The sequence below is a fragment of the Plutella xylostella genome, chromosome 5, assembly GCF_932276165.1.
Source record: "Plutella xylostella chromosome 5, ilPluXylo3.1, whole genome shotgun sequence".
Lineage (NCBI taxonomy): Eukaryota > Metazoa > Arthropoda > Insecta > Lepidoptera > Plutellidae > Plutella > Plutella xylostella.
In genome coordinates, this window is record NC_063985.1 from 7,215,868 (window position 1) to 7,241,693 (window position 25,826).

Genomic DNA, 25,826 nt, shown 5'->3' on the forward strand with positions numbered 1-25,826 from the left:
AGGAACGCATCACACAAGTGTAAAGAAAATTTTAACTTATCATACAAATATTATTATGTAGGAAATATGTGTGTATAGTATACTGAAGTGTGCTTACAGTACAAATATCTTGGCATTCCCAGAGGAAACCCTTTGAGGAAGAAGTGAAGCTCGCGGGGAAAAGCTGGTACAAATGTTATTATGGAAAACGATAAGGATTAATGTTTCAGTTCATCAGCTCCAGACAACAATTCAGTCATAACCATATAATCATTAATATCATCTCCCACGCATATTTGTGCAAGATGCACATCACATCCCTCCCATGTATCGGCGGAGTGGCGCCCGCTAGGGTTGCCAGGGGCGCCTGAATGCAGGATGCAGGGCATGAGAATAGCTTGACCTTTATTACGCAACCCGCAACCCAGTGAGGCGGCGCCGAGGACGGCCATTGCCTGCCGGCGCCAGCCCTACTGCCTACCCATACCCACTACTACGTAGGTACGATATATCAACACTCACACACAATAAACCCTTTGCATAACGGTGCTATTCGCAATTTATTTACATCCGATTTAAGAGTCTTGTGTGATGTAAGGTTAGGTGAATGAATTTTATTTCATGATTATTTGGTAAATTTTTCAATGAATTCAGTATCTGATCTGAGAAAACAAAACTTTAGCGGTGTTAAATTGTTCATATCAAAAAATAAAACCTTGTTTAATGTATATTGAAATCAAAATTTTATAAGGCTTTTGACGGTTAACATACATTGCTTAGCACGTGCTTAAGTTTTGATGGTAAGGCCCTAGCAGGTCTGCTAGAACATTTGTTTGTTCTAGAGCTTACATAGAATCTAATAACAAACAATAAATGATTCAACGTTAAATATTGATTGACCCAGATAGTAGTGTTAGTTGAACTGAAAATGCCCTCGTTGCACTGAAAAGATATGCCTAGGTATTGTAGCGCGTACTTATTACTTCGGGTACTTAAATTATGTTTCCGAGAGTTATGTACTTAGCATTATTACAATAAGCACTGAATTGGATGAGTAGCTTTAGGATTGAAGAGTTTAATGTGATTCACGTTTTGATAGTATAATATCACTTGTAGCAGTTGTAGTCAGCTGATGAATCCTCAAAGTGAAATTTCAAAATAATTCCGGAACCATCGTGGAAAGTTTTAATCACAAAGCAATCTCATATAGCCACTGATAAGATAGGACACTCTCTTATGAACGAGGCGTGACACATTTGTGTCTGCAAGGTGATAATCTTTTATATCGTGTTACTAACTAGGTGCAATGGACGAAAAGTTTCGGAAACATTTCATAGCTAACATAGTTATTTTAGGAATTATTATGTAACCTGCGTGATACGAGTTTGTATTGAAATAGTGCGATTGGGTACCTATTATAGTTTGTATTGTCTGATTTTATGGAAAAACGCTTCAGGAATATATTTCCTGTTAAATTATATGGGCAAAGATTTTTGATGACGACCGAATGGCGTAGTGGTTAGTGACCCTGACTACTGAGCCGATGGTCCCGGATTCGATTCCCGGCTGGGGCAGATATTTGTTTAAACACAGATATTTTTTCTCGGGTCTTGGATGTGCCCGTAAAATGGCAATAGGCCCGCCCCCTATTACATTGGGACTAACATAACACTCTGGCGAAAAGTGGGTGCAGCAATGCACCTCTGCCTACCCCGCAAGGGAGTAGGTACATTAGCACAAGGCGTGAGTGCGTGTTTTTTTTTTTCAAAGATTTTTGAGACCATACCTACATTATAATTTATTAACCTTACTTATCACATAATAAATAGGTATGTAAACAAGTATGTATTTGTGATTTCACAACTCGGTATTTACTCTCACTCAGACCACCTACGCACCGTAATGAGAATGAGTCATTACTATATTTTTGGTCTGAGATTTAAATCTAGTACTACTTAGGTACGTGACGTCAATGATAAAAAATACAAATACACGTAAGTAATATCACGTGTTGTGGTAAAAATTATCTTTTTTGACGTAAGGGTGCGTAAAATGAGAATGTTAGCATTTTAAATATATATTATGTAGCATTGGGTAAGAAAGTATCTAAGTAATATTAATATTTAAGACGCTTAATTTAATATGTGAATATACACTTAACATTGTTCGTAACGTATATAAGATTACCTGGGAGCAGCGCGTAATGTAAGGTGTTCGACATGGTACAAAGTCTTTAAGTTTATCTTCACACCTAACATTAGCCGTAAAATATTGTTACATGTATAATAATATGCACGTAAGTATATGGGCATATAGTTTAGTAGAATATAAAAATGAATGACGAGATGGACATGGACTCTTCGCTCCACAAACCACCGCGGCGGCTGCCACATTCCGCACCAGAACATTCGAGAAACCCTCGCTGCCAGTAATATTCCACCGCCAGCTTTTGGAATACTGTATACCAGTACGTGTGTGTGGCCGAGAATGTTTGTAAAACAACAGTTGCATGTGTGCGTGGAGGTGTCGTATTGTAGTCGTTCATCGAGGCTGCCGCTTCATCTATGACGTCCAAAGTTATGAGTTTTGTATGACTAACTGACTCTCTGAACGAAGAGTGCGGCATGGTTTTTATTTGTATCCTACGATTGTAAATTCAAAATACTAAGCACTATAATTTCAGCCGCATTATTTCTCATTTCACATTTACTTTACATTTATGAAGCTACGTTCCCTTGATTGTAAAAACTGGTGCCGTAGCGTAGGCAATGCAGAAAGCATCTTGGTTTTCGATCAGTCCCATTAGGTATATCTCGCCGTTCATACCACTACCACTACCACTTTTTGGTACCACTTTTTGTCTATACTGTGTTGCATCAGCGTGATGAATCATCAGGACTTTGTAAGCCTAGAAACTATTGAGGAAAGAAATAATGACACCCAAGATATAGTTTTGTTATGAAATTTTGGTTAACCTAATATAGTAAGTAAATAGAGGTTCGGCAAGTGATGTAGTAAACAAAGGTACAGACAATGTTATGAATGAAGGAACGGTGGCGACCTTCATGGCCGCCGCCCTCGTGCTCGTGTCTATGACGTGACGGTGACGCAAAAGCTCGCCGTGTGTGCGTGCCGGGGGCGGGGCAGAGCTTTCGTACGACGGAGCGCATACGACGCACTCCGAGCTTTGATCACAAAGCGCACGTGATGTGTGCCACGCAGCGCCCCAAATTAATCATCGCTGCATCTAGAAGCTTCCGCGGAGGAATATTTCTATAGGAATCGATGAACGAGCGTCACGCGCGTAGCCAAAAACGGAAGGCATATGGAGGGTGGCCCGCTGGTTAACATACAGTATAACCGCCCAAGGGTTAATTAAATTTTACTTTTCAACCTTCAAAACGGCCTTGTCAGGCGCCACTAAAATTTTATTGATCGAAGAGCTACAAGATTAACGATTAATAGACTACAGGAGTGATTAAGCGGTTTGAATTGTTTCGTTTGAAATGTACTCAACAATTCAGAAGAAAAGTTATAAATGAATAAAATCTGCTAATACATAACACCTACAGTACAATGTTATATTTGTGGGGACACTCATTGACATTAGTATGTCTCGCGCATCAATCAAAATATATTAAAGCTCTACCAACAAAATAGTCTCATCTCATCTCAACAATAACAATAACAACGAAGGCCCAACAGACATAACTAACTAAAAAAATGCATAGTTTGTAACTGTAAAGCTGTATAATTATATATTTATCAAATTGTATATGCCGTAGTTAACATATTCAGTTGAGTTCTAGAGGCAAGTGAATATTCCATGTATGGTGACGCGACATGAATCTAATCACTCTTACACGATTTTCAGCACATGAAGGACATTAGAGGTCGAATTTGCGTGCAAAATATATTTCAAAGAACATAGTAAAGTACTTTTTAAATATTGACTTAATGTTTTGTTAATAGTCAGTGCAAATTGAATAATAATTTTGCTGTGTTTCAGCAGATAGGTAGGTATTTGATGTTGAATGAAAATGAGATTGATTACATTTCTTCCCGCCGCCGCCGCTAGTCTAGACTGCTGACTCTACAGACTGGTCTTATCGCGACTGGAATCAGAAGGCTTTGCGAAAACTACAATCTCGCAAATATTTACGGCACATTTTTGATGCAACAGTCATACATATTTAGATAATATTTTGACGTAGGATATGTCCTTCGTCACCCTGATAAATTTAGTAAGAGATACCAAGATTGGTTACAAGCACTACCTACCTAGGTACCAATACACGTATCAATACAGGTGTGACACGAAAAGTGTGTTTGTGTGAGTGAGCACACACGCGCACGCCGGCACCCGCACACGCGCGCGCGGTGCTCCGACACGCGGGGCGCGCGGGGCAAGGGGAGGGGAGGGGGGGCGCCGGCGCCCACCGCAGCCAACTTTCCTATAAAACACTGCGCTGCCATCTGCAAGTTTTAATAGATAACTTGAACTCCACAGAAAACGGTACGCGCTGCCAACAAACTTTGCCTGTTGAGCAGATTTCAAAAGTTGAATGTTGTGCACCCTTGCAGCCTTGCGGGACGCGGGAGAACTTCAAATATAAATCGTTGAATGAACAAAAACACTGTTTTCTGTGATTAAATTAAAAACCGCTTTCGTGATTAATATTAAGACTGTGCTACAAACTTTGATGGACTAAATTATTGAAACAGGAGTGATGTGTGTTACTTGTCGGTGACACTTGCGATCCTGGATCATATAGAACATTTACTGAAATTAAGAAAAGATACTAAAATTCAGAGTGTTGGTTTATACAGACATTATCATTTTGACGTTCCTTGACGCTGAGTTTCGTGTTTGAGACCAAAACAGAAGAAAGGCTTCAAGATGAGCTTCAATAAGAATAACCCCAACGCAATGGGGAAAATCATGGGATACCTGAAACAGCTGTCCACCGACATGGTAAGTCAACGAGTTTTCATTTTATAGTTCTGAAGTGCCGGTCAGTTCGACGGACGGACGCTGAAAATTTATATAAGTAAACATGTCGACTAAATCGAATTCTTGCATGTTCTTAGCATATTAGGGTAAACGTACCGGTTTGCCGGCCACTACCCCTTTCCGGCCACTTCGCACATTATTTTGAATAATAGGATAGTATTGAGACATCTCCTTTCTAATTTCGCGCCATTCGACCTGGACGAACATCACGGTTCATAATCCAATGGCATGACCTCGAAATTTGCGAACTGAGCCCTCAGTCACCATTTCAAAATTTGGTGTGTGGATGCGTGGCAAATTTAGCAGAAAAAATAGCAGGTGGATTGATTTTCAGAGGTAAGTTTTTAAGTGTTCCTACTGTTTTATTAGTGATTGAATGGGTTTGTGTGTAGTAAAGTATGTTTAATTTCAATATTAAATTGCCTAAACTAACAAACCTTTTCATAATTTGTAATATTTTCGGTGGTCGGACAATAGGTTATCGATTTATTTCAAAATCTAGTTTCCGGCCGGGTGGTCGGAAACCGGTATATTGTAGTCATTAAATTCTGCCTATATTTCGGAAACCTTAAATGCACTAACATAGATTCCATTATATTAGTGAACAGCTAGAATTTTGCGAATTGACAACTAGATTCCGGCCGCCAGAATGCCTCATAGTTTCAAAGATATGTTCTTAAAAAAATAACGAATGTTAGCGGCCGATAACCAGTTAAAACAAAACCTGTTTCCGGCCATCGAAATAAGCGGCCGAAAATAGGTAAAAATTACACCTGATTCCGGCCGTCTGAAATAGCAGGCGGCCGAAAATAGGTAAAATTAAACCTGATTCCGGCCATTAGATAATAAAACGGCCGATAATGTTTATCGATGCCAATGCCAAGAGTAGCTAATTTGACTTAAGATTTTAATTTGTTTTTTAAAAACCCTATGAACTACTGAATAAGACTCGTTTTTCTACTGTGAATTAGGTGGCCGATAACCAGTGCACTGGTGGACGATAACTGGGTAAAATGGCCGATAACCGGTATATTTGCTATTTTTACAAAAAATATTTTTTTTTAAATCATGTATCACTGCTATGTCTATAAACTTTAGGTTTTATGAAACTAGACTATTGAAAGATCAAATGATATTTTTTTGGAAAATCTTGACACACAGCATTATGATAGAAATTAACTCTGAAGTCAACAAGTCGCTTAAGTGGCCGATAACCGGTACTGTTACCCTATTTACATAGAGCACTGGTTATGATGAGGTTAACTTCCTACATGATTTCTCTTTCACAAACAAGTTGTTGAGTCAGTCATGGGTGCAGATGGTGGTGCTGGCTGGTTGCAGCGAGCTGTGTCTGTAGTGAGCGGATAGTTCGCGAAGTTTCTATGAGGTTGCGGAGTAGCGGGCCGGCGCGCCGCCGCCGGTCGATGCCGGCCGTTGCTAGGCAACCGCTTCTACCATTCATTGAACTTCGTGCTTAGAGAAGCCACATCTCATTTCGATATCAGCTGATCGTTAATGATTTCATTAATAAAGATGATAAACTCGGATAGATAGTTATAAAACTATTAAAGAAGCTGTGTGTATTAAGGAACTAAATCTTATAGTTTCGACTTATTACGACTTTACGACTGAACACATAAAGTGCATGATTAATAGCGCCCTGAATGTAAATATTGTTAATTCATTTGCAATTGAAATTGTTTGCGCAGTAATCTACACTGTTAGATTGTATGTTGTATTGTATGGTATGGTATGGTACTGGTTTAAGTATTTCCTTTTCCTATTGCTCTGAAGTTTATGTTCGTTATAATATCTAGATTTACTAATTTCTAAACGAATTAGCGGGTGGATTTTACTCGAAGAAATGATTGACAATTTAATTGTTTCGATTAATAGGTCTTAAACTTAATCTTGCACGTATGTCCTGCAGTAGGCCATTATTGTGTTAATGACACGCGTATACTTTACAATAACAAAAATATGTAGGTACTTATATTACTTACAGTATTTTAGTGATTTATAATAAATGTAATAATATTGCTAATACAAACCTTCATAGATTTAAATTTATTATATTTTTATTCTTCTTTCATAATTGTGCTCATCTGAGTAATCGCTATTTACTAACATTTTAGTAGAAATTGCATCATTTTGAGGATATTAGCAGCCGTGATGGCTGGTCGAGCGAGCGCGAGGCAGGTCAGCCGCCGCACCGGCCTTGCAAGGTCACCCAGCCTCACTCCACACACTCACTTTCAACAAACATATTATAAGCGCTAAATTATGCTAAACACGGACATAACATCGACCGGAAATCAAAAGTACGGGAGCGATAAAAAGTCAACCTTTATCTAACGCTCTGTTGATAAACCATATGGTTCTTTTATTATATTGTTGGACCAGTGTTGGACCGAAAGTTTAACCTACATTAATATCTGCTTACACACATTTAAGTATTTCATGAGCTTCGTTAATTCGTTAAGCTCTCGAAAATCAAACAGTTATAGCTGGTGTGGTGTTAGAATTGGAATCATTATCAATTTATTTCAAATATTCCTGAAAAAGTTTCACAAAACTGCGACACAGTCGCCACCGTGTGGAGCGCACGGAACCTCGCCGAATATTGGTCAGCTTCGGAGTTTAATAGAATATCTGAAGATGGCGCTAAATGTTATTATGCTAATACTAAACTGAAGCAGTTTCTCAGAAGAAAATGTGAAATATAGTATTGCTTTTCTCAACCAAAACCATGAACCCAACATCACGGGGACCTCCCAAGATTTCTTTCATATCCCGACCCGACGGATAACGACGACCCGTTTTGTTTCCTGTTAGTTAATTTTCAATTGATACCAATGTACTTAGAGCCTGTCCAGACGGAGCGTTTTGCGCGCGTAAGCTCTCGCGCGTTTCAATTTATGTTGCGTCCAGATGCTGCGTTTTACGCGCGTTGCTACGCGCGGTGTCTGGCGGACGGATTCAGCCAGTTTTAAAAATGGAGCCTCTCACAGCGGTTGTGTTGTGGCTTGCGTACCGTCGATGGAAACGTCGTAAACGTAGAGAAAGTCGAAGATTTAACGTGCATCCAATTCTACGAGACAGAATGACGCAAAGTATGTTTATAACATTATACCCAAAGCTGAGAGAACACAACGAAAAGTTTTTCAATTACTTCCGGATGTCAGTAACATCGTTCGATGATTTGCTAAAACTTATACAAGATGATTTGACACCCAACAGAATCTATGTGCTAAAGGATACTGTTTCTGCCGAAGAAAAACTCGTGATTACTTTGAGGTAATAATATTTATTATTTTTATACTTTTTTCCCTTAATCAATTTAACAATCTCGGTATAGCTCCATCAATTCACTCTCTTGGGAATCTTGAGTAGACGCCGGTGATGGGTTATTGTAGTTAGACGCCGGTGATGGGTTATTGTAGTTAGACGCCGGTGATGGGTTATTGTAGTTAGACGCCGGTGATGGGTTATTGTAGTTAGACGCCGGTGATGGGTTAGATTGGGAATTGCGTTGTCCAGTGCAATAACGTGAAAACGAAGATGCTGAAGGGTCTGTTTCGTTATATCCTGTATCGTTAAAAAATCCTCTTTGTCCGCGGTGTGTCATTCCTGCTTGGTGATTATATTGTGGTGAAGGTGCAGGTGAAGGAATATAATGTGAAGGTGAATGACATGGGGCTCGTTGAGCTTTTTGGAGCACATTCATTAAATCAATTTTAGCTTGAAGCCTCATTTCTTCAGGTACTTTAATAAGCTCCTTATGCAGTGACAAACAAAATAGTTTATCATCATCAGACTCCGATGTTTGTGGCTGATTTCTAGGTGCTAAATTTTTGCTTATAATGGCAAGAAATTCCTCATCGGCTGCGTTCATTTTTTTTTTCTTTTTCGGCTGGCTAACTGGAGGTCTCATAACATCTTCCCCGTCGCCAGAAATGTCTTGTTCTTCAGGTGCAGCAGGCGAGGAAACGATGTTGCTATCAGTAGTTTTATTGCGTGTCGATCGTTCGAGGAACATCAAACGTTCAAAATATATATATTTATTTTTGCTGGCTTTTGATCCAGACGGTGTGGTTTTTATCCTTTTCATTTCTCTGACAAAGCCATCACGCAATCCTTTCCACTTCTTTTGCAATAACATTCCTGAAATAATAAAAAAAATATTGAAACGACCTTACTAAATATTTATATTTAATAACATTTTTTTTTCAGATATTTGGCTACAGGATGTTATTTTGCGGACTTGCATTATGCCTACAGATTGGGAAAGTCGACAATTATCGAAATAGTACAGAAAACTTGTTACGTCATATGGCTAAAACTGCAAAATATAGTGATGAGAGAACCTACGAAAGCAGAATGGGAAGAGATTTCAAAACAATTCCAAAAGTATACACATTTTCCAAATTGTATCGGCGCCGTAGATGGCAAGCATTTCCGTATCATAAAGCCTGACCATTCTGGGTCTCTTTTCTATAACTATAAGAATTATTTTTCAACTGTTTTATTGGCTGTATGTGATGCAAATTATTGTTTTATTTCTGTAGATATCGGCGCATATGGCAAAAGTAGTGACTCCACAATTTTCAAAGACTCCGTTTTGTATAAAAAACTTGTCGACAAAACTTTAGATATTCCAGACCCAAAGCCAATATCGCAAACAGATACAACTCCCTTGCCACACGTGATTGTAGGTGATGAGGCGTTTGGTCTATCTGAAAACGTAATGCGCCCTTATTGCGGTAAATCTCTAACAACCAAAAAAAGAATTTTCAACTATCGCCTATCCAGAGCCCGGCGTTACATTGAATGTTCCTTTGGTATTTTGGTAAATAAATGGAGAATATTTCATAGACCATTAAATGTTGACATTGAGTTTGCAGAAAACATCATTAAAGCTTGTTGTGTCCTTCATAATTACGTAAGGTTAAGAGATGGTTATAGATATGATGACACTCTGTACGAAACTTCCCTAAATAGTTTGAACTGTGAGGCAGTGAGGCCTAATGCGAGATCTAAGAATATAAGAGACAGATTCGCTGATTATTTTGTAAATGAAGGGAAAATCCCTTGGCAAGACAAGATGGTATAGTAGTTTGTAGTAGCCTACGTAGTTTAAGAAATAATCTTATTAAATAAAGTAATTGTCACTTACCCAACGTTTTTTTCTTTTCGTCGGAATCACCAGCTTCGCAAAAAATTTCGACTATTTCTTCCCAATTCCTACGTTTAATGAGTCTATTTGCGTAATCAGCAGATTCCATATCCCATATGGCTATTCTCTTTTCAACTTCTTCAATTAAAAGTTCGGTGTCGAAGTTATCGCGCTCCATTTCAAATCTAAATACGTCCACTCTCTATGGACACGCGCATACTACTGAACGCTCCAATGCCGCCAGAGTATCTCGACTCGCGCGGCGCTCGCGCGTAAAACGAGCGAGTCGAGAGTCGGGCGCATGACACGCGTTTTACGCGCGAGTTTTGAAACGCGCGAGAGCATCTGGACGGAGTGCTTGTAGCTCTAGTGCCTCGGGAACGCGCGAGTGTCTACGCGCGTAAGCTTACGCGCGCAAAACGCTCCGTCTGGACAGGCTCTTAATAGTGGAGTACAATGCACCTATGTCTGAGAAATGAATTAAAAATTTAAATTTTTCCTACTCAAAAGACCTTTGATCAACCATTGCCCAAATAAGAACTTCAAATAATGTTATCTTCGTGTATAACGCCACTGACCACTTTGTATCCACAAGGGCTTGGCCACGTACAATCAGTAGGATTGAAGTTGGTGCCATTTGGGTGCAACTTATACGATGGTTAAACAGCGAAGGTTCACCAGGCGGTAATGGGTTTGTGTTCGTACTTGCCCACCCTTTAGTACTAGTTTCAAGTTCAAGGCTGACATCGATTGATCGAGGCGATGCATTTTATGTGTCAATTGCAACCTAGTTTGATTCTAAATTGGGAACACATAATCAATTAGAGTTAATACAAATAAGTGCAGTAGGTATTTACTACAGTAGGGTAAATGTTAACTGTTTTTGATAATTTTGCTGACTATGACATGATAATTAACGTTACCCGATGGAGACCATTAACGTTACAAATTATTGTTAAACGTTATATTACAAATGATTTTATAAAACCTTACATGTCCCAAATTTTACAAGAAAAATATTATAAGGCATAGTTATGCTTTATAGGTATGAATCTAGACAAAATATATTTATGATGCTTTCTTAGTATACGGTGATGACGTAGAGCGATTTTATTTTGTTTATAGATATCATTATCATTAATTAAATGAGACGTTTCGGTCACGAAGATCAAGTAAACTCTTGAGTCGGTCTTGAGTTCTTGACACATTAATTATTATGATGGCCTTGTTAACAAAAATCCAAGAACAATTAAAAATAAATCTGTCAGATAAAGTTGTAGTTTTTGGTTTAATTTCGCTACAAATTATTGTTTACAAATATTACACTTGGTAAAATTTATAAGTATTTTGTTCACCTAAATTTAAAAAGCGATAGAAACAAAAGGAATGATAGATAAAATCGTTAAAAAACGGAGAACAATTAATTATTATAATACATTCATAAATGAAACTGAGGTACGACTCAAGAGAGCATTAAGATTGTCTTAGTAGCAACCAGTCAGCACCACATTATTATCTATCACAGAGATGACCATCACAGGAGCGAAAGGTGACGCGGGCCTCGCTTCAGGTACGCCAACAGAGATTGTGTTGACAAAAGTTGTTTACAAACATCATTAGAGTATTGGACAATCGCACGATAACGTCAGGAGCATCAATGAGGGCATCAGCGCCGCCTGGCATTGTTCTCACGCGGGGCTGGGGCGTCAGTCGCCGCAGTCGAGCGGGCCGGGCACCAGCCCTCGCCTCGCCACGGTCCACAATGGCCACCCGTATCGCCAGGTTATCGCGAACATGCGACACCCTAATGTCAACACTCAACAACTAGTCTTGTGTTTTCTAGACCTTCGGCTTCCTGAGTTCATAGTTTCTTATCATTTGACCCGCGGTCGAGCAAAACAGATAACCGATTTAATAAATAGGAGCATATTTGCGGAAGGATCATACAGTGTCTTCATGTCCAGTGAGCCCGAGTCCAGTCAACGGACACTTATTTACTAGTTCATATTTCTAGGTAATCAATACTCAAATAATTAAGGAACAGAATGCAAGAATTCGGGATAGTTGTGATGGAGGTTTTGACGTGTATAGTAAACTAAAGTATGGTGTTGTTTGTTGCAGAGCGGCAGCGAGCCCGCGCGGCGCGGCCAGGGCGACGAGGAGCGGCTGTACCGCAGCCGGGGACCCAGGTACGCGCGCGTGCCGTCGCGGCCCACGCTCTCCGCCTCCACCACCTGCACCTCGCTGGCCACGTCCTGCGGCTCGCAGGGCACGCTCGCGCCGCCCAGCTACGCCGTCATCCACGAGCACACCACCGAGAGCAGCAGCGAGGACGAGCAGGAGACCTTCGAGAAGACGCGCCGCCACTTCCAGCAGCTGCGCCAGATTAGCCTCGGCAACGAGTTCAAGTACAAGATGGAGATGGAGATCAAGAGCGCCAAGGAGGAGAACCTCCGCAACTCGGTGCCCTTCGTGAAGCAGCTCAGTACGGACAGCGCGAAGGTCAAGTCGGAATACAGCATCAACGGCGATGCCTCGCCCTACGCGCCGACCACACAAAAACCGATAAAGCAGAAGATTTATCTTTTGACTCAGGTAAGAAACTTATGCGACGTCAAATCACGCACGTTTTTTAGTATAAAGAATGCTTTTGTGTGGTTAGTAAAATTTAAGCCACTCTCCATTTTTACCTCCTACCGATTTAATACAGTTTTAGTTTAGAATAAGTTTTACTCCACAGATTTCATACGCCAGAACTTATGCAGACTGGGTATATTCATGTAAAACAGGATGGAGTTCGTTCATTTCATTACATTTCCTCCAAAGCCTATTTCGATTTGGGAGTGTTTACACGTGGCGTATATATTAGAGAGACATATTAGAATAACAATACAATAATTGCCATAAGAATAGAAATTACTTACTTAGTACATAGTCTAGCTGTACCTGTACATTCATAAAACTGTTTTTATGCGATAAGGCAAACGAAAATAGTAAAGACGAAAATTTACGACCAAATTCTATAAGTACGTCAAGGTATTATTCCATTCATTTATAAACTTTCCGATCAAGAGTAACGACAAGTCATAGATCTTAAAACTTCATATTTCGGAAATTTTTATCATGTTTGAAGTTATAAATAATCCTCAAAAATATTTAAAAGCTGTAAGTATTTCCTGTAGCTAAAGCTAAGCTGTTAAAACAGCGAAACAAAACAACTGTAATACATCAACATCACAAAAATATATTACGTCGTAAATATTTGCTTTGCGCGAAAGTCAGGTAGGTACTTCAGGTTACCTTGACTATGTACACAGACCTATGAAGGCATAACTATGAACCACAAACGTATTAAAACAAAGCTGTAATACGACTGAAAGTCATCGATTTCCAGGAAAACTTTCGAGTTTTGTAGGAACGATTCTTATTCGAGTTATATTGAGTGCAAATGACGAAATCTTTCAGGTTTCCCTATACATTTCATATTTGATAGTGTTATAAATTTTCACAATTTAAAGCAGTGTTTGTCTTTGTTTCCAGTTGCTCTCCGCATTCGCCGTGTCGATGGGGTCCCTGATCGTGGGGTTCTCCTCGGGCTACACGTCGCCCGCGCTCAGCAGTATGAACGAAACACTGGCCTACACCGCTGAAGAGGTTCGTTTATCTAACCTTATAACAATATATACCATTATAATACTTTACCGAAGATATAAATCCTGTGTTATGGTTTGCTAAGATAATAAACGTTATGTAACTGGAGCGTGAGATCATTGCCTGAGATTATAATAATAAATTAAAACGTTCATCGATGTAGATAATATTTTTTTCTTAGTAACATGACTAATAAATTGTTTTCTGTTTATTTTCAGGAAAGCTGGATTGGTGGTCTGATGCCTTTGGCGGCTCTGGTCGGAGGTTGCGTTGGAGGACCATTGATAGAATACTTCGGTCGGCGGATGACAACCATGGGAACCGCCATTCCATTCTTCCTTGGTTGGATGCTGATCGCCAATGCCAAAGACATATTCATGGTGTACGCTGGGCGCGCTCTCTGCGGTATCTGTGTGGGTATCGGCTCACTCGCCTTCCCGGTTTACCTCGGCGAGACCCTCCAGCCTGAAGTGCGAGGATCTCTGGGACTACTGCCGACAGCTTTTGGTAACACTGGAATTCTCCTTGCATTTATGGTTGGCGCATACTTGGACTGGTCACAATTAGCTTTCGTAGGAGCCATCCTACCTATACCTTTCTTTTTGTTGATGTTGCTCACCCCGGAAACACCAAGATGGTATGTGACTAAGGGCCGCGTGGAAGACGCACGGAAATCTCTTCAGTGGCTGCGTGGAAGTAACACGAACATCGAGAAGGAAATGCGAGACCTGACGCGCACCCAAGCTGAGGCAGACCGCACCGGTGGCTCTGCGTTTGGAAAACTCTTCTCAAAGAAATATATGCCAGCTGTCCTTATTTCACTTGGATTGATGTTGTTCCAACAATTGAGTGGCATAAACGCAGTCATCTTCTACGCGTCACGCATTTTCGAAATGGCCGGCAGCTCCATTGACGGAAACCTTGCTACCATCATTATTGGAATCGTCAACTTCATTTCTACATTCATCGCCACTGCCATCATTGACCGATGTGGGAGGAAAATGCTGTTGTACATTTCTTCGGTATCGATGATCATCACTCTTGTGACACTGGGTGCGTACTTCTACGTGAGGGACCACGGCGTGGACGTGGCGGAGTACCGCTGGGTGCCGCTGGCGAGCCTCGTCATCTACGTGCTCGGCTTCTCCGTCGGCTTCGGCCCCATCCCGTGGCTCATGCTGGGGGAGATCCTTCCGTCCAGAATTCGTGGTACAGCAGCGTCCATCGCTACGGGATTCAACTGGTCCTGCACTTTTATCGTAACGAAGACATTCCAGAACATCATAGCTGCTATCCAGATGCACGGAACCATGTGGTTGTTCAGTGTAATTTGCCTGATCGGCCTATTCTTCGTTATATTCTTCGTCCCCGAAACTCGCGGAAAGAGTCTTGAGGAAATTGAGAAAAAGCTAACGGGAGGATCAAGAAGAGTACGAAACATCAGCAATACTAAGCAGATGCAGAATGGCTGCTAATAGACGTGATAAGTCATACTTTAGTAAATAGATACATTCCAATGTGCAGAGGCTGTGTGTGTCGTGATGTTAGGTGAATCTCACGGATAAGTGCAATAGGACGCCTTCTCAAGCTGAAAGGCGTTCTAAAGAGACTGATTTGGACTGTTCTCCAGATGTAAATAGTATATTAGAAAGATTAGGTAATTTATTGCAAATATAGTTCCTTTAGATGTACGTTATTTGATCTGATGGCGAATAACTTATGTTTACGTTTTTATCATGACAAACTTATTTTTACTACCAAATGTGTAATATTAAGTGATTTTATTAAATAATGATTTGGTACAACTAATTCAATATAGAAAATTTTAGTGTCTTCGTATATTACGGAGAGAATATTTATTTTGTTAACCTTTGTATAATTAAAATCATATTCAACCTAATGTGTGTTTTTTAATTTAAATAAAACTGATACTCCATATTAACAGGCTAGCCAGCCATAAGTTCAGCGAATGTCAGCGTCGGGTTGGGAGAAGATATTAGTAAACACAGTTACAGTCCAACTATAAAGTCATTACAATAAAGAGTGCGATTTTGAAAAGACTTTTTATAATTTTGAGTTATTTACTTACATTTACATACATTTTAATAATAAAATAACGATTGATAATGGCTTTTTAACGGATTTGTGCTTTAATAAATATAATACATCGATTAAATACGGTCTTTATGAATTAGTTAGGATCCCCTTCCGTTTTCAGGACCTTATATAGTTGGACTGTAGGTAATTTTGAATAGTGATGACTTCATGACAAATCGAACGAGTAGGTCTACTTGAAATGACCGAGAAAATCAAACCAGGATATAAATATGCGTAAGTAAGGCGTAAGCAGCAAAATGAAGCATCCCAAAAAATATGTAGTTACTACAGCATTAATGTCGTTTTCTCTCGGACTATCGCACTAAACACTAGTTACATAATTATATTATCAAATGGGAACTATATTTTTGCCCGCAACATGTTTAAGCAAATTAACAGATCGATCAATAAATATTTTCATCCTAAAATTACTGAAATAATTGTCCATAATGAAAGAAGAGCGGACATAAAAATATGAGAAAGACTTCATAAGCAAAATATTACTTATGCTCATCAAATAATAGCTGCGACGGCAAAATAGTAGATTTTCCAGTAAACATATTGAATTTAGATTGAATTCATATTTTTCCAGCAATTTTCTAATGGTTCAGCGGTTCAGCTATAAAATAATACAAAGGTTACATAATCAAAAGGATATGAACAACCTGTTACTATGGAACCAACTTAAAATCGCGAAATAAGCTTATAATTCCTACAAACTCCGTTAAAACCCCTGAGATCAAAACATGAATATAGGTGCTACGACTACGACGTTCAACGCATTTGTTTATATTATGTATAGGTAGTATATACTTGTATAGAAGCTTGTATAACAATATTAATTTTAGTACTTACTACTTAAGTTCCCAAGAGGTAGCAATTGTTACTATGTGTCCCCTGGCACTGGTACCAAGGTTAACAACATAATATATTTTGTCATTTATTCTATTAATCTCTAATTGTAAATCATATTCTAACAGGACGTTGCAAAAGTGGTAAGTATAGTAAGCCGAAAGGGGGTGACTGAGGGGTCATTCTATACATATTTTATACTACGACTTTTTTCACCGGTCGAGGCAATAAAAAAAAACTATCAATGCAGTTTTGTTTAATTTTTAATTTACTAACTATAAGATTAATGGTAATTCGCCACCAGGTTCATGATATTTTTCATTTCATTCTGTATAAGCCTGAAGAGCCAATGTGTAAAGCCAACTAGCGCAGCTTATTATTCTTCCGTATGAACGCGTTTTTGGCAAAACTGCTTCATGCTAGTTTAGATTTTTTGAAACTACCTCCCAATACCCTGTAAGTACCTAGAATGTAGGAGTTAATGTCAAAATCACTTAAGGGCCCGTACAGGGTGACGTGCCGCGCCAATTTTGGGTTTTCAATGCTCTTCACACAGCACACGCAGTGACACGCACACATGTAAGTTTGCACAGTGGGTCGATAAACTTTTACTCGCCAACTTTATTGACAATTATGTTCAAGTACATTTTGGGTGATTTTAGGGTAAGTAAGTATAATTCTTACTTACACTGGTAGGCACCAGGAAAGAGTAGAAGTTAATAGGGGTGCCACTTTACTCTATACTCGGAACCCGATTAGCTTTCTCAAACAAATGTGGTATTTACTTGTAGAAAGGTAACTAAAAGTATTAAAGTGTAGATAATAAGTTTCGGGCATCCTCCAGCCAACTGAACCCCGACGACAAAGCAAAGTAAATACATAGTGTCGCAAAAGGGCTATACTAAGCCAAAAGGGGATGACTCAAGGGGTCATTCTGAACAACTTTTGTTCTACGAGATTTGCAAATTCGCGAAAAAAAATATTCGTTTTCCATGGTAAAAAGTCACATGTCAAACAAAGTTTCTATGAAAAAGGTATTTTTTTGTTAATTTCCAAAACTCGTAGAGCTAAAGTTCAGAATGACCCCCTGTCTTACTCCTTTTTACCCGACTGCCGAAGGAGGAGGGTAATGTTTTTTGATTGTATACTGTATGTATATATGTATGTTTGTCTGTTTCTTTGTTCCCTCCTGTAGCCTAAACGGCTTGATAGATTTTGATGTATGAGGTATTGTTAGAAGCGTATTGATGGCGCGATGGCTATAGGCTATGTGACGTTCCATTAAAATGTACATAGCGCCCTCTTAAGGACATAACGTGATGATCGAAAAAATAATAATTCAACTTTGCCGTGTAAGGTATCAAATGAAAGGACTTGATTTTCACATTACAAAAATATGCATATTGAAGGTATTTAAATAACAACACCAAAATTGGGGCTTATATTTTTTCCAGTTATTTTGATGTGTATCCTTTTTTCTTCTTTGTTGTTTTGTATAAGTATGTGTTTCTTTTCTTTAAATCTGTATTTTTTTGTTGTTGCTGTCTATGTGTCGAAAAAATGTATCTTTATCTTCAAATCACGCCATCTATCGTTTGTTTTTTTTGTGGCTACTGTCTATAGAAGAAATTCCGTCATAGACAATTTTACGTTACGAATTTATTTTTATTTATTTTATTTTTATTTTTACATTTTCGTGGAGAATCAACAGCATTTTGTTAATAAATAATTATTACTTATGAACACATAACAACTTGATGCCATTAACAGAATGAACTTAGTAAACCCAGTAAACCTAACACATCCAGAGGAAAAACAAAATCTCTTTCTCTCTCTCTGAAAAACATACTTAATTTTTTTTTTTTTTTTTTTTTTTTTTTTTATTTATTTATTTACACACAAACATTGTAACATAACAGGAACACAAAACCCAAATCGTTACAATATTAATTTAACATATAGCACTCACTTTCATACTTCTCTCTAACATTCCCTTACATACATTCATCAGCCATCTCATTCTATCCACAAATACATCACATTCTGGTGCTTCGGCGAGCAGGGAGCCGAGCAAGTCGAGCGCGCGCGCGACGGGCGAGCACCGGTACAGGTTCGTGCGCGACGGCGGCACCGCAAACAACTTGTGGCTACGCGCCCTTAGGTACCTATCAGGTACAAACAATTTAATTGTTTTCTCAACTAGATCCATACAATCAATCTTGTTCCGGATAATGTTTAAGATGAACTTTACCAAAGCCAAATTCCTACGCAGCTCTATCGAATTGTAACCTAAATGTCCTTCCAGAAATCTAGTAGGGTACATGAACGGGTAGTAAACGTGCTTTTTCTTATATAAATATCTAAGAAATCGTTTTTGGACTTGCTCCAACATAAGGATATATTTATCTTCATGTGGAGACCAGACCACTGCGTTTGTTTCTAGGATGCTGCGCACCAGAGCCCCGTACAGGGCCTGCGTGGCCGCGGCCGTGAGCGGCGCCGCGTTCCGCAGCACAAATCCGAGTCGCTGGAAGGCAGCATTAGTCACCTTCATGACGTGAGGACGGAAGGTCAGTTGCGGGTCGAATGTTACTCCGAGATCGCGCACCTCCGTCACTCGAGCGATGGCGTCTCCCCCTATCAGATACTGATATTGCAATGGCGAAGGTGAGCGAGTGAAACTCATCATTTCGCATTTACTAAAATTAAAAAACAGTTTGTTATCGACGCTCCACCGAAGTACAGCGTCGATGTCATGTTGCAGTTTCAGACAGTCGTCCGCAGATTTAATAACCCCAATGAGCTTCACATCATCAGCAAATAACAGCATTCTTGTGTTAGTGACAACATTAGGTAGGTCATTAATAAGGAGCAAAAATAAAAAAGGCCCCAAGTTCGATCCTTGACTTATTCCAGAAGGCGTTTGATAGGTATCTGAAATGTAAGGACCATATTTAACAAATTGTTTCCGGTCTCTAAGAAAGTTTGAAAAAAACTTCAACAGTCTGGGTACAAAGCCCATCTGACCAAGTTTCAGTAACATTACATCATTATCTACCCTATCGAACGCCTTCTGAAAATCCAGGTAAACAACATCTACTTGGTTGCCCGATTTGGCGTCGATCTCCTGTGATAGAATATCTACCAATGTAACTAAGTTAGTAGCCACGGAGCGTCGCGGCAAGAATGCGTGTTGAGTGCTGGTGACGTGAGGCAAACACTGGGGCAGGAGCCGATCGTAGAGAACCATCTCGAACACCTTCGCCATTGCACACAGTATCGCCACGGGTCTGTAGTTTTCCACCATAGTCTTGGTACCCTTTTTAGGTATTGGAGAAACTCTTGATTCCTTCCACACTGTTGGGTACTCACTCGTAGTTAAAATAAGGTTAAAAATAAATACAATGGGATCTGCTAGGTTTTCGAAGCAGCCTTTTATAATAAATGCAGGTACTGCGTCTGGCCCAGGTGACGTCTGACCTTTCAGTTTCTTCACGGCCTTGGTTACGTCACTGAGAGAGATGCTCGGCACATCCACGCGGCGCGCGTGCGGCGCGGTGTCGGCGCTGGCGGCGCGCGGGTCGAGCGCGGGCGGCTTCGGCAGGAACACGGACCGGAAGTGCTCGGCGAAGGCGGATGCGGCTGCCGGACCACTGTACTCGGTAACCCCACGGGTTACCTTTTGTTCTAATCCTCCACGACTACGCAGGGAATTAACGTAGTTCCAAAACTGGGAAGGTTCCTTCCACAAATTATGCGATATATTCTGGCAATAGATTTTGTGAGTTTCTTTTATGTTTAGTTTTATCTTACTTCGTAATCTCTTAAATTCAATAAAATCTCTCGCACAACCGGTTGTTTTCCACGTACGGTGATATTTGGCTTTTAATTCTATGTCACGGATAATTGCTTTCGTGTAGAAGACAGGGTATGTACGACTACTCGTAGGCTTCCGTATTTTTTTGGGAACACAGTGATCAAATATATTGTATAACTTACTATAAAATAATTCTAGACCAACATTTACATCGTGAACATTGTATAGGTCTGTCCAGTCTATACTAGAAATACATTTATAAAGCTCGAGGAAATTGGCCCTAGCAAAGTTCCAATCTTTAGAATGATCTATATTAGAAGGATCTTGGTATGTTACCTGTTCAGAGAATGAGTACGGCACGCGCACGTGCAGCGGCGGGTGGTACCCGTCCACGGCGCTGAGCTCCGCGCCGGCGCCCACCCGGCGCACGCTCGCCGCGCCGCGCCGCTCCGGGCTCGTCAGCACCACGTCTAGCATTCCGTCTTTCATATTTTTCACACTATTATACTCACACAAGTTACACATTGACATGAAACAATTATAATAGTTTAAGGTTTCAATACAAGCACTGTTCAAATTTAGGTCACCCAATATAAGTATTTTTGCTGTATCGCGATTAGAACATACACTTTCAATATTATTAAACAACTCGAGATACGAATCGTGTTTAGAATTTGGCCGTATATACACAACACACACATACACATATTGTCTGGCAATAGTAAGTCTGGCCCATAGGCTTTCATATTTATCAGTCTCACGTTCATACTCTGACATTAGTTCCATTGTAAGGTGAGGACGGGCCAGCAGCAGCACTCCGCCGCCGGAGCCGCCGCGGCGGTCGTGACGCAACAAGCTCCACTCTCCCGAGCATACTTCAGCGTCGGTTATTGACCCGTCTAGATTTGTCTCAGACATAGCTATCAGATCATACTCGTTCGATAGAAGTAGGTTAGTTCTTAGCGTAAACAGTTTCGATCTAAGCCATCTTACATTTTGGTAGTAAACACTCAATGTAAATTTCGGCTTACAACACATTTGTTTATTTAGTTTAATAGCCCAAACTCGATGCTTTTAGCTATTAACATCTTTGAAATAAAATTGAGCCACCACCGTGTTACTGCCCTCATCAGATCCTCACGAGACCATACCTCAACCAGCACCAAGAGACTGTATTTTTGATCCCTAACCTAATGTTCGTGCGTATTGTCATCACTTAGATCCATTCGCTATATTCCTGCTCCTCATCAGACCTTTACGAGACTGTAATATCACGAGAATATTGCACACTATCTAATTTAATTTAATGTATTGAATATACTGGAAGAATTATGCTTCCTCAATTTCAAATCAAATTATGTTGGTGTCATAAAAGTTGAAAAAGTGCAATGACAACCAATGTGCAGTGATTTTGTATCTGTACACGATAAGATCGCGAGCTGTCAGTGCTGCCTAAACCGACGTGACCCTTCTTTGGAGGCCAGCGGCCAACTGAGTCAAACGTCACTTGTGTTTATGATTTTATAACACAGAAAGCCGCCATAGATATTTGTATGAAGATTTGAGGGAAAAAAATTGCTCAAGTTTTGGATTAATTTACACAAAATAAGTGTGTGTTTATTAAAAAACAAGGTATTTAGCGCCTAGTCCAAGCCTTTAACTTTATAATATGATAAAAATCATATGAAAATTCTTAATAATTACGACACAGTTGTTACAATACGGGAGTGTGATTGACTGGTTTTTCTTGATATTCTGAAATTAATTTACAGTTATCCATAATCATTTACTTAAATTCAAATGATTCAGCACCTAGCTAGACTCTTCAACTACCTGTGTGATTTTTTTCAAGGCTGTAGAGCAGTGTTTTTCAACCTGTGGGTCGCGACCCCCTGGGGGGTCGCGAAGCCTCTGTAGGGGGGTCGCCAGAAATCTAAAAAACTGGGTACTTAAGTAAAAAAATATTAATAAAGACAATGAATATTTATTAATAAATCATGGACACCATAAATAATAATACTGTAACATTCACATATGCACCCTGTAGGGTTATTTATAAATAGACCTGATGCTTTCAGTAAGTGATAGAGGAAGGTATTTCCAGTCGATTGATCCCAATAATTCATTATCTGAAACTAAACCATTTCCCATTGCTATGATATTTAATTTAAATATTTAAGTTTTTTTTTAAGATTTTGCCAAAACTTAAAGCTTAAAACCGAAAATTTAAAAACTACCCATATTCCAATTACTTTGTTGGTTGTTTTGCATAAGTAACACCTTAATAAACTAATTAAAACAATCAAATACATGTGCATTATTCGACTTTAATTTAATTAGACACAATACCTCAAATAAGTTTTTTCCGCCTTCTCTGGTTGTTTTGGCCATATCTTGGTGATACCAAAATTGATTTGATATTGAAATATCTTATTTGAAAGCTTATAAATAAGTAAGTTGAAAATGTTTTTAAGCTGTAGTGATAGAAAACTGTTGTATGACATTCTTTTTTTAATTTAACTTATTTGTTTTTACGTTTTGAATATTAAAAAAAAAGATTAACTATTTGGAGGTACTTATTGTGTCTAATTTAAGTCGAATAATGCACTTTTAATAAGTTTATTTTAAAAGTAATTGAAATATAGCTAGTTTTTTAATCAAAAAGTAAAAAAAACTTAAATAAAAATATTAAATATCTTAGAAATTGTTAAGTTTCGGATAATGAATTATAGGGTTCAATCGACTGGAAATGCCTTCCTCTATCGCCTCCTGAAAGGATCAGGTCTACTTACCAATAACCCCGTATACTTACATGATAAAAAAACCGAAGGGTCAAGGGGGTCGCGAAAAATTTTTTTCTCCCAGGGGGGTCGCATCATGAAAAAGGTTGAAAAACACTGCTGTAGAGCATCATTTACTACATAATTCTATGACAATGCCAACCCTCGATTCCCTATTGCAGACCCTTAAACCGTTTCTGGCGTTCATTCCTAAAGTCAACTTTTAAAGCGCAAGTGAATTTCAACGTATATACTTATTTAATTTTAAAATTTTCCATGATGTCTTTTGGGAACCCTAATCTAAAGCCTCGACAGGAATCACTCTACATAATACACAACCGTATATAGTAATCCAGGTCAATGACTATTCCTCCTTCCTTAAGTTAATAAAGAATCTACTTAAGTAATAATTAGTGTGAACAAGGAGAACACCAAGTAGGTGGTCTAGTCTAGTCAGTATGTAGTAAGTATGTCAAAGGTAGCAATCACTTAAAACCTATGTAAATGCGAATACACAGGCAAAAGCTGCCAGTATTATTTTAGCCAACGCGGTAAACCGACTTCAAACATATTGGTAGCAAAAATGATATATTAGAAATAAGCTGTTGACAGTGATTATCTTCACTGAAATAATATCGTCAACAGCATTAAATAGAAAAAAAAAAACAACTTAAGATTAATAATACGTAAGTTATGTTTGATAAGTTACAAAAAGTTGGAGACGCTGCTAACAAGTATAGAGATGAGTTACCGGACTTTGAAAATCAGGTAAGAAAACTTTACAAGCATTATGTGTGATGATATCCTTTAGTCTTTTAAGCAAGCAAGACCAATTGAGTGATTTAAACGACAATAACAAACGCAAGATACTGTATTACCGCGAAAAGTTTGCATTACGTAGGTATTTGACAGCGCTTAATATCTCTTTATCGAGAGTGTAGTTTTCGTAGTACTCGTAAGATCAATAGTTTCGATATGTTTCGCCCATATGTACGAGTATCATCGTCGTAATTCCCCCTTTTTAATTTTGTTCAAGAACTTTATTTTATAAGATAATAATAATATAAAATGTATGTGCTATCATTTTGAAAGCATACAATTATATTAGTTCACTACACTATTGTGATATATTTGTTATACACTTATGTATTATATGTTGTCTTGATTTAAACTGAAAAACCGCAAGTTTTGCCATATTTATCAAAAGTAGTTCTTGGTATGACGACGAAACCTAATAATTACATATAAGTTGATCTTGCCTTGCTACAGTTGCAATTGCGACACTGATGCAAGACACATTGGACATGTGTTATTTACGGGCGTGTACGTTTATCATGTTTACTAAACGTTAATTCGCACATCGCACGTGTTGAAGAAATCGTTTGCACCATAATTACAAAAAATAGTTTAATCAACTTTCGCAATTGCCTAAGATAACTGGAAACTGGCTGTGAGAACTTATTGGAAACTGATTTGAGCTAGGATCGGAAATATGAGCCTATGGGGATCCTAAAAAGAGAACTTTAATCCGTTATAGATCTTTACCAAGATAAAACAATATTAAATTACGTTGGCATTTCTATTTTAGAAGGTCTTTGAATAACAACAGGGCAACGTCATTAACCGAGAAAATAGGATTTACGTAAAATACTAATAATGGAACTTGTGTAATTAGTCTTGTTAAATTAATAAGAATTAGGTACAAGACATAAAATTTTACGCATACAATGGATTACACCTGCCATCGGTCAATAATACCCGTTTCAATATCTGTACGCATGTATATAATGAATTTGAGAGTAAGTATGTATATGTTTAAGGTCAGGTTAACAAGAAATTGGCTTCATGTTGAAATCTCCCTGCAAACACCGCACCGCTGAATTAAGCGTGAGGATAGATGTCTTGTGTTATTTTACATAAAGTTATGTTAATTCATGAAGTTGAGTAAAAAACATTTTCATAGGGACAAAATCATGAACACTTTAGGGCCTTTAGGCAGTTCACACACTGCCGCCCGTCACGCTGCATGTTGCGGGTCTGCATCATCGTGCGGGATTTTTACGCACCGTTCGGACACGCATTCACGCAAGACGGAACGTGATGCGGGGCAGTGTGAGAACCGCCTTAACAGACGCCACGTATGAGGCTCGTGTAAACCTTTGTATGCATGAAATTGTGTGTCTTGTACCTACCAAATTCTAATTAATTACACAAGTGGCCGTTATTAGAATTTTACGCATTTCTTAATTTCTCGGGTAATTATGTTTCCCTGTTGTTATTCAAAAACCTTCTAAAAACGATCTCGCTTCACTTAATTTAATATTGTGTTTGAATTAAATCACTTAATTCTGTTTTCGCGATCACCACATGGGTTCATCAGGGAACTGCTGGTCCATTTCGGAAAGACTTTTTATCAAACAAGTTTTTAACAAATATGTGAATTGTATATCACAATCATTG

General features: G+C 38.9%; 4 protein-coding genes across 5 annotated transcripts in view; 2 read left to right on the forward strand and 2 right to left on the reverse strand.

Annotated features, from left to right (window-relative positions):
* LOC105390694 (RING-box protein 2) overlaps positions 1-25,826 on the reverse strand; it is a 40,430-nt gene that overhangs the window by 9,798 nt on the left and 4,806 nt on the right. The window lies entirely within an intron of this gene.
* LOC105390692 (facilitated trehalose transporter Tret1) lies at positions 4,459-15,720 on the forward strand. 2 transcript variants are annotated; one of them, XM_011562031.3, is made up of 4 exons: positions 4,459-4,954; positions 12,291-12,764; positions 13,710-13,823; positions 14,039-15,720. In XM_011562031.3, exons 1-4 carry the CDS (start codon positions 4,880-4,882, stop codon positions 15,293-15,295), a joined length of 1,920 nt encoding a protein of 639 aa, XP_011560333.2. In that variant the 5' UTR covers positions 4,459-4,879; the 3' UTR covers positions 15,296-15,720. The 2 variants fall into 2 exon arrangements, with proteins under 2 accessions (XP_011560333.2, XP_037969102.1); XM_038113174.2 differs by lacking the exon at positions 4,459-4,954 and adding an exon at positions 11,480-12,183.
* On the forward strand, positions 7,850-10,168 carry LOC119693651 (protein ALP1-like). Its single transcript, XM_038117610.2, has 2 exons — positions 7,850-8,290; positions 9,227-10,168. The coding sequence occupies exons 1-2, from the start codon at positions 7,989-7,991 to the stop codon at positions 10,104-10,106; spliced, it is 1,182 nt and encodes a 393-aa protein (XP_037973538.1). The 5' UTR covers positions 7,850-7,988; the 3' UTR covers positions 10,107-10,168.
* On the reverse strand, positions 8,285-10,612 carry LOC125491464. Its single transcript, XM_048633516.1, has 2 exons — positions 10,170-10,612; positions 8,285-9,157 (listed from the first exon to the last, which is right to left on the reverse strand). The coding sequence occupies exons 1-2, from the start codon at positions 10,345-10,347 to the stop codon at positions 8,334-8,336; spliced, it is 1,002 nt and encodes a 333-aa protein (XP_048489473.1). The 5' UTR covers positions 10,348-10,612; the 3' UTR covers positions 8,285-8,333.

Coding starts and splice junctions, on each gene's coding strand:
- LOC105390692 (XM_011562031.3), top strand. CDS start 4,880: ATGAGCTTCAATAAGAATAACCCCAACGCAATGGGGAAAATCATGGGA. Junction 4,955..12,290: donor AACAGCTGTCCACCGACATG/GTAAGTCAACGA, acceptor TGTTTGTTGCAG/AGCGGCAGCGAGCCCGCGCG. Junction 13,824..14,038: donor TGGCCTACACCGCTGAAGAG/GTTCGTTTATCT, acceptor GTTTATTTTCAG/GAAAGCTGGATTGGTGGTCT.
- LOC119693651 (XM_038117610.2), top strand. CDS start 7,989: ATGGAGCCTCTCACAGCGGTTGTGTTGTGGCTTGCGTACCGTCGATGG. Junction 8,291..9,226: donor AAACTCGTGATTACTTTGAG/GTAATAATATTT, acceptor TTTTTTTTTCAG/ATATTTGGCTACAGGATGTT.
- LOC125491464 (XM_048633516.1), bottom strand. CDS start 10,347: ATGGAGCGCGATAACTTCGACACCGAACTTTTAATTGAAGAAGTTGAA. Junction 9,158..10,169: donor CGAAAAGAAAAAAACGTTGG/GTAAGTGACAAT, acceptor TTATTATTTCAG/GAATGTTATTGCAAAAGAAG.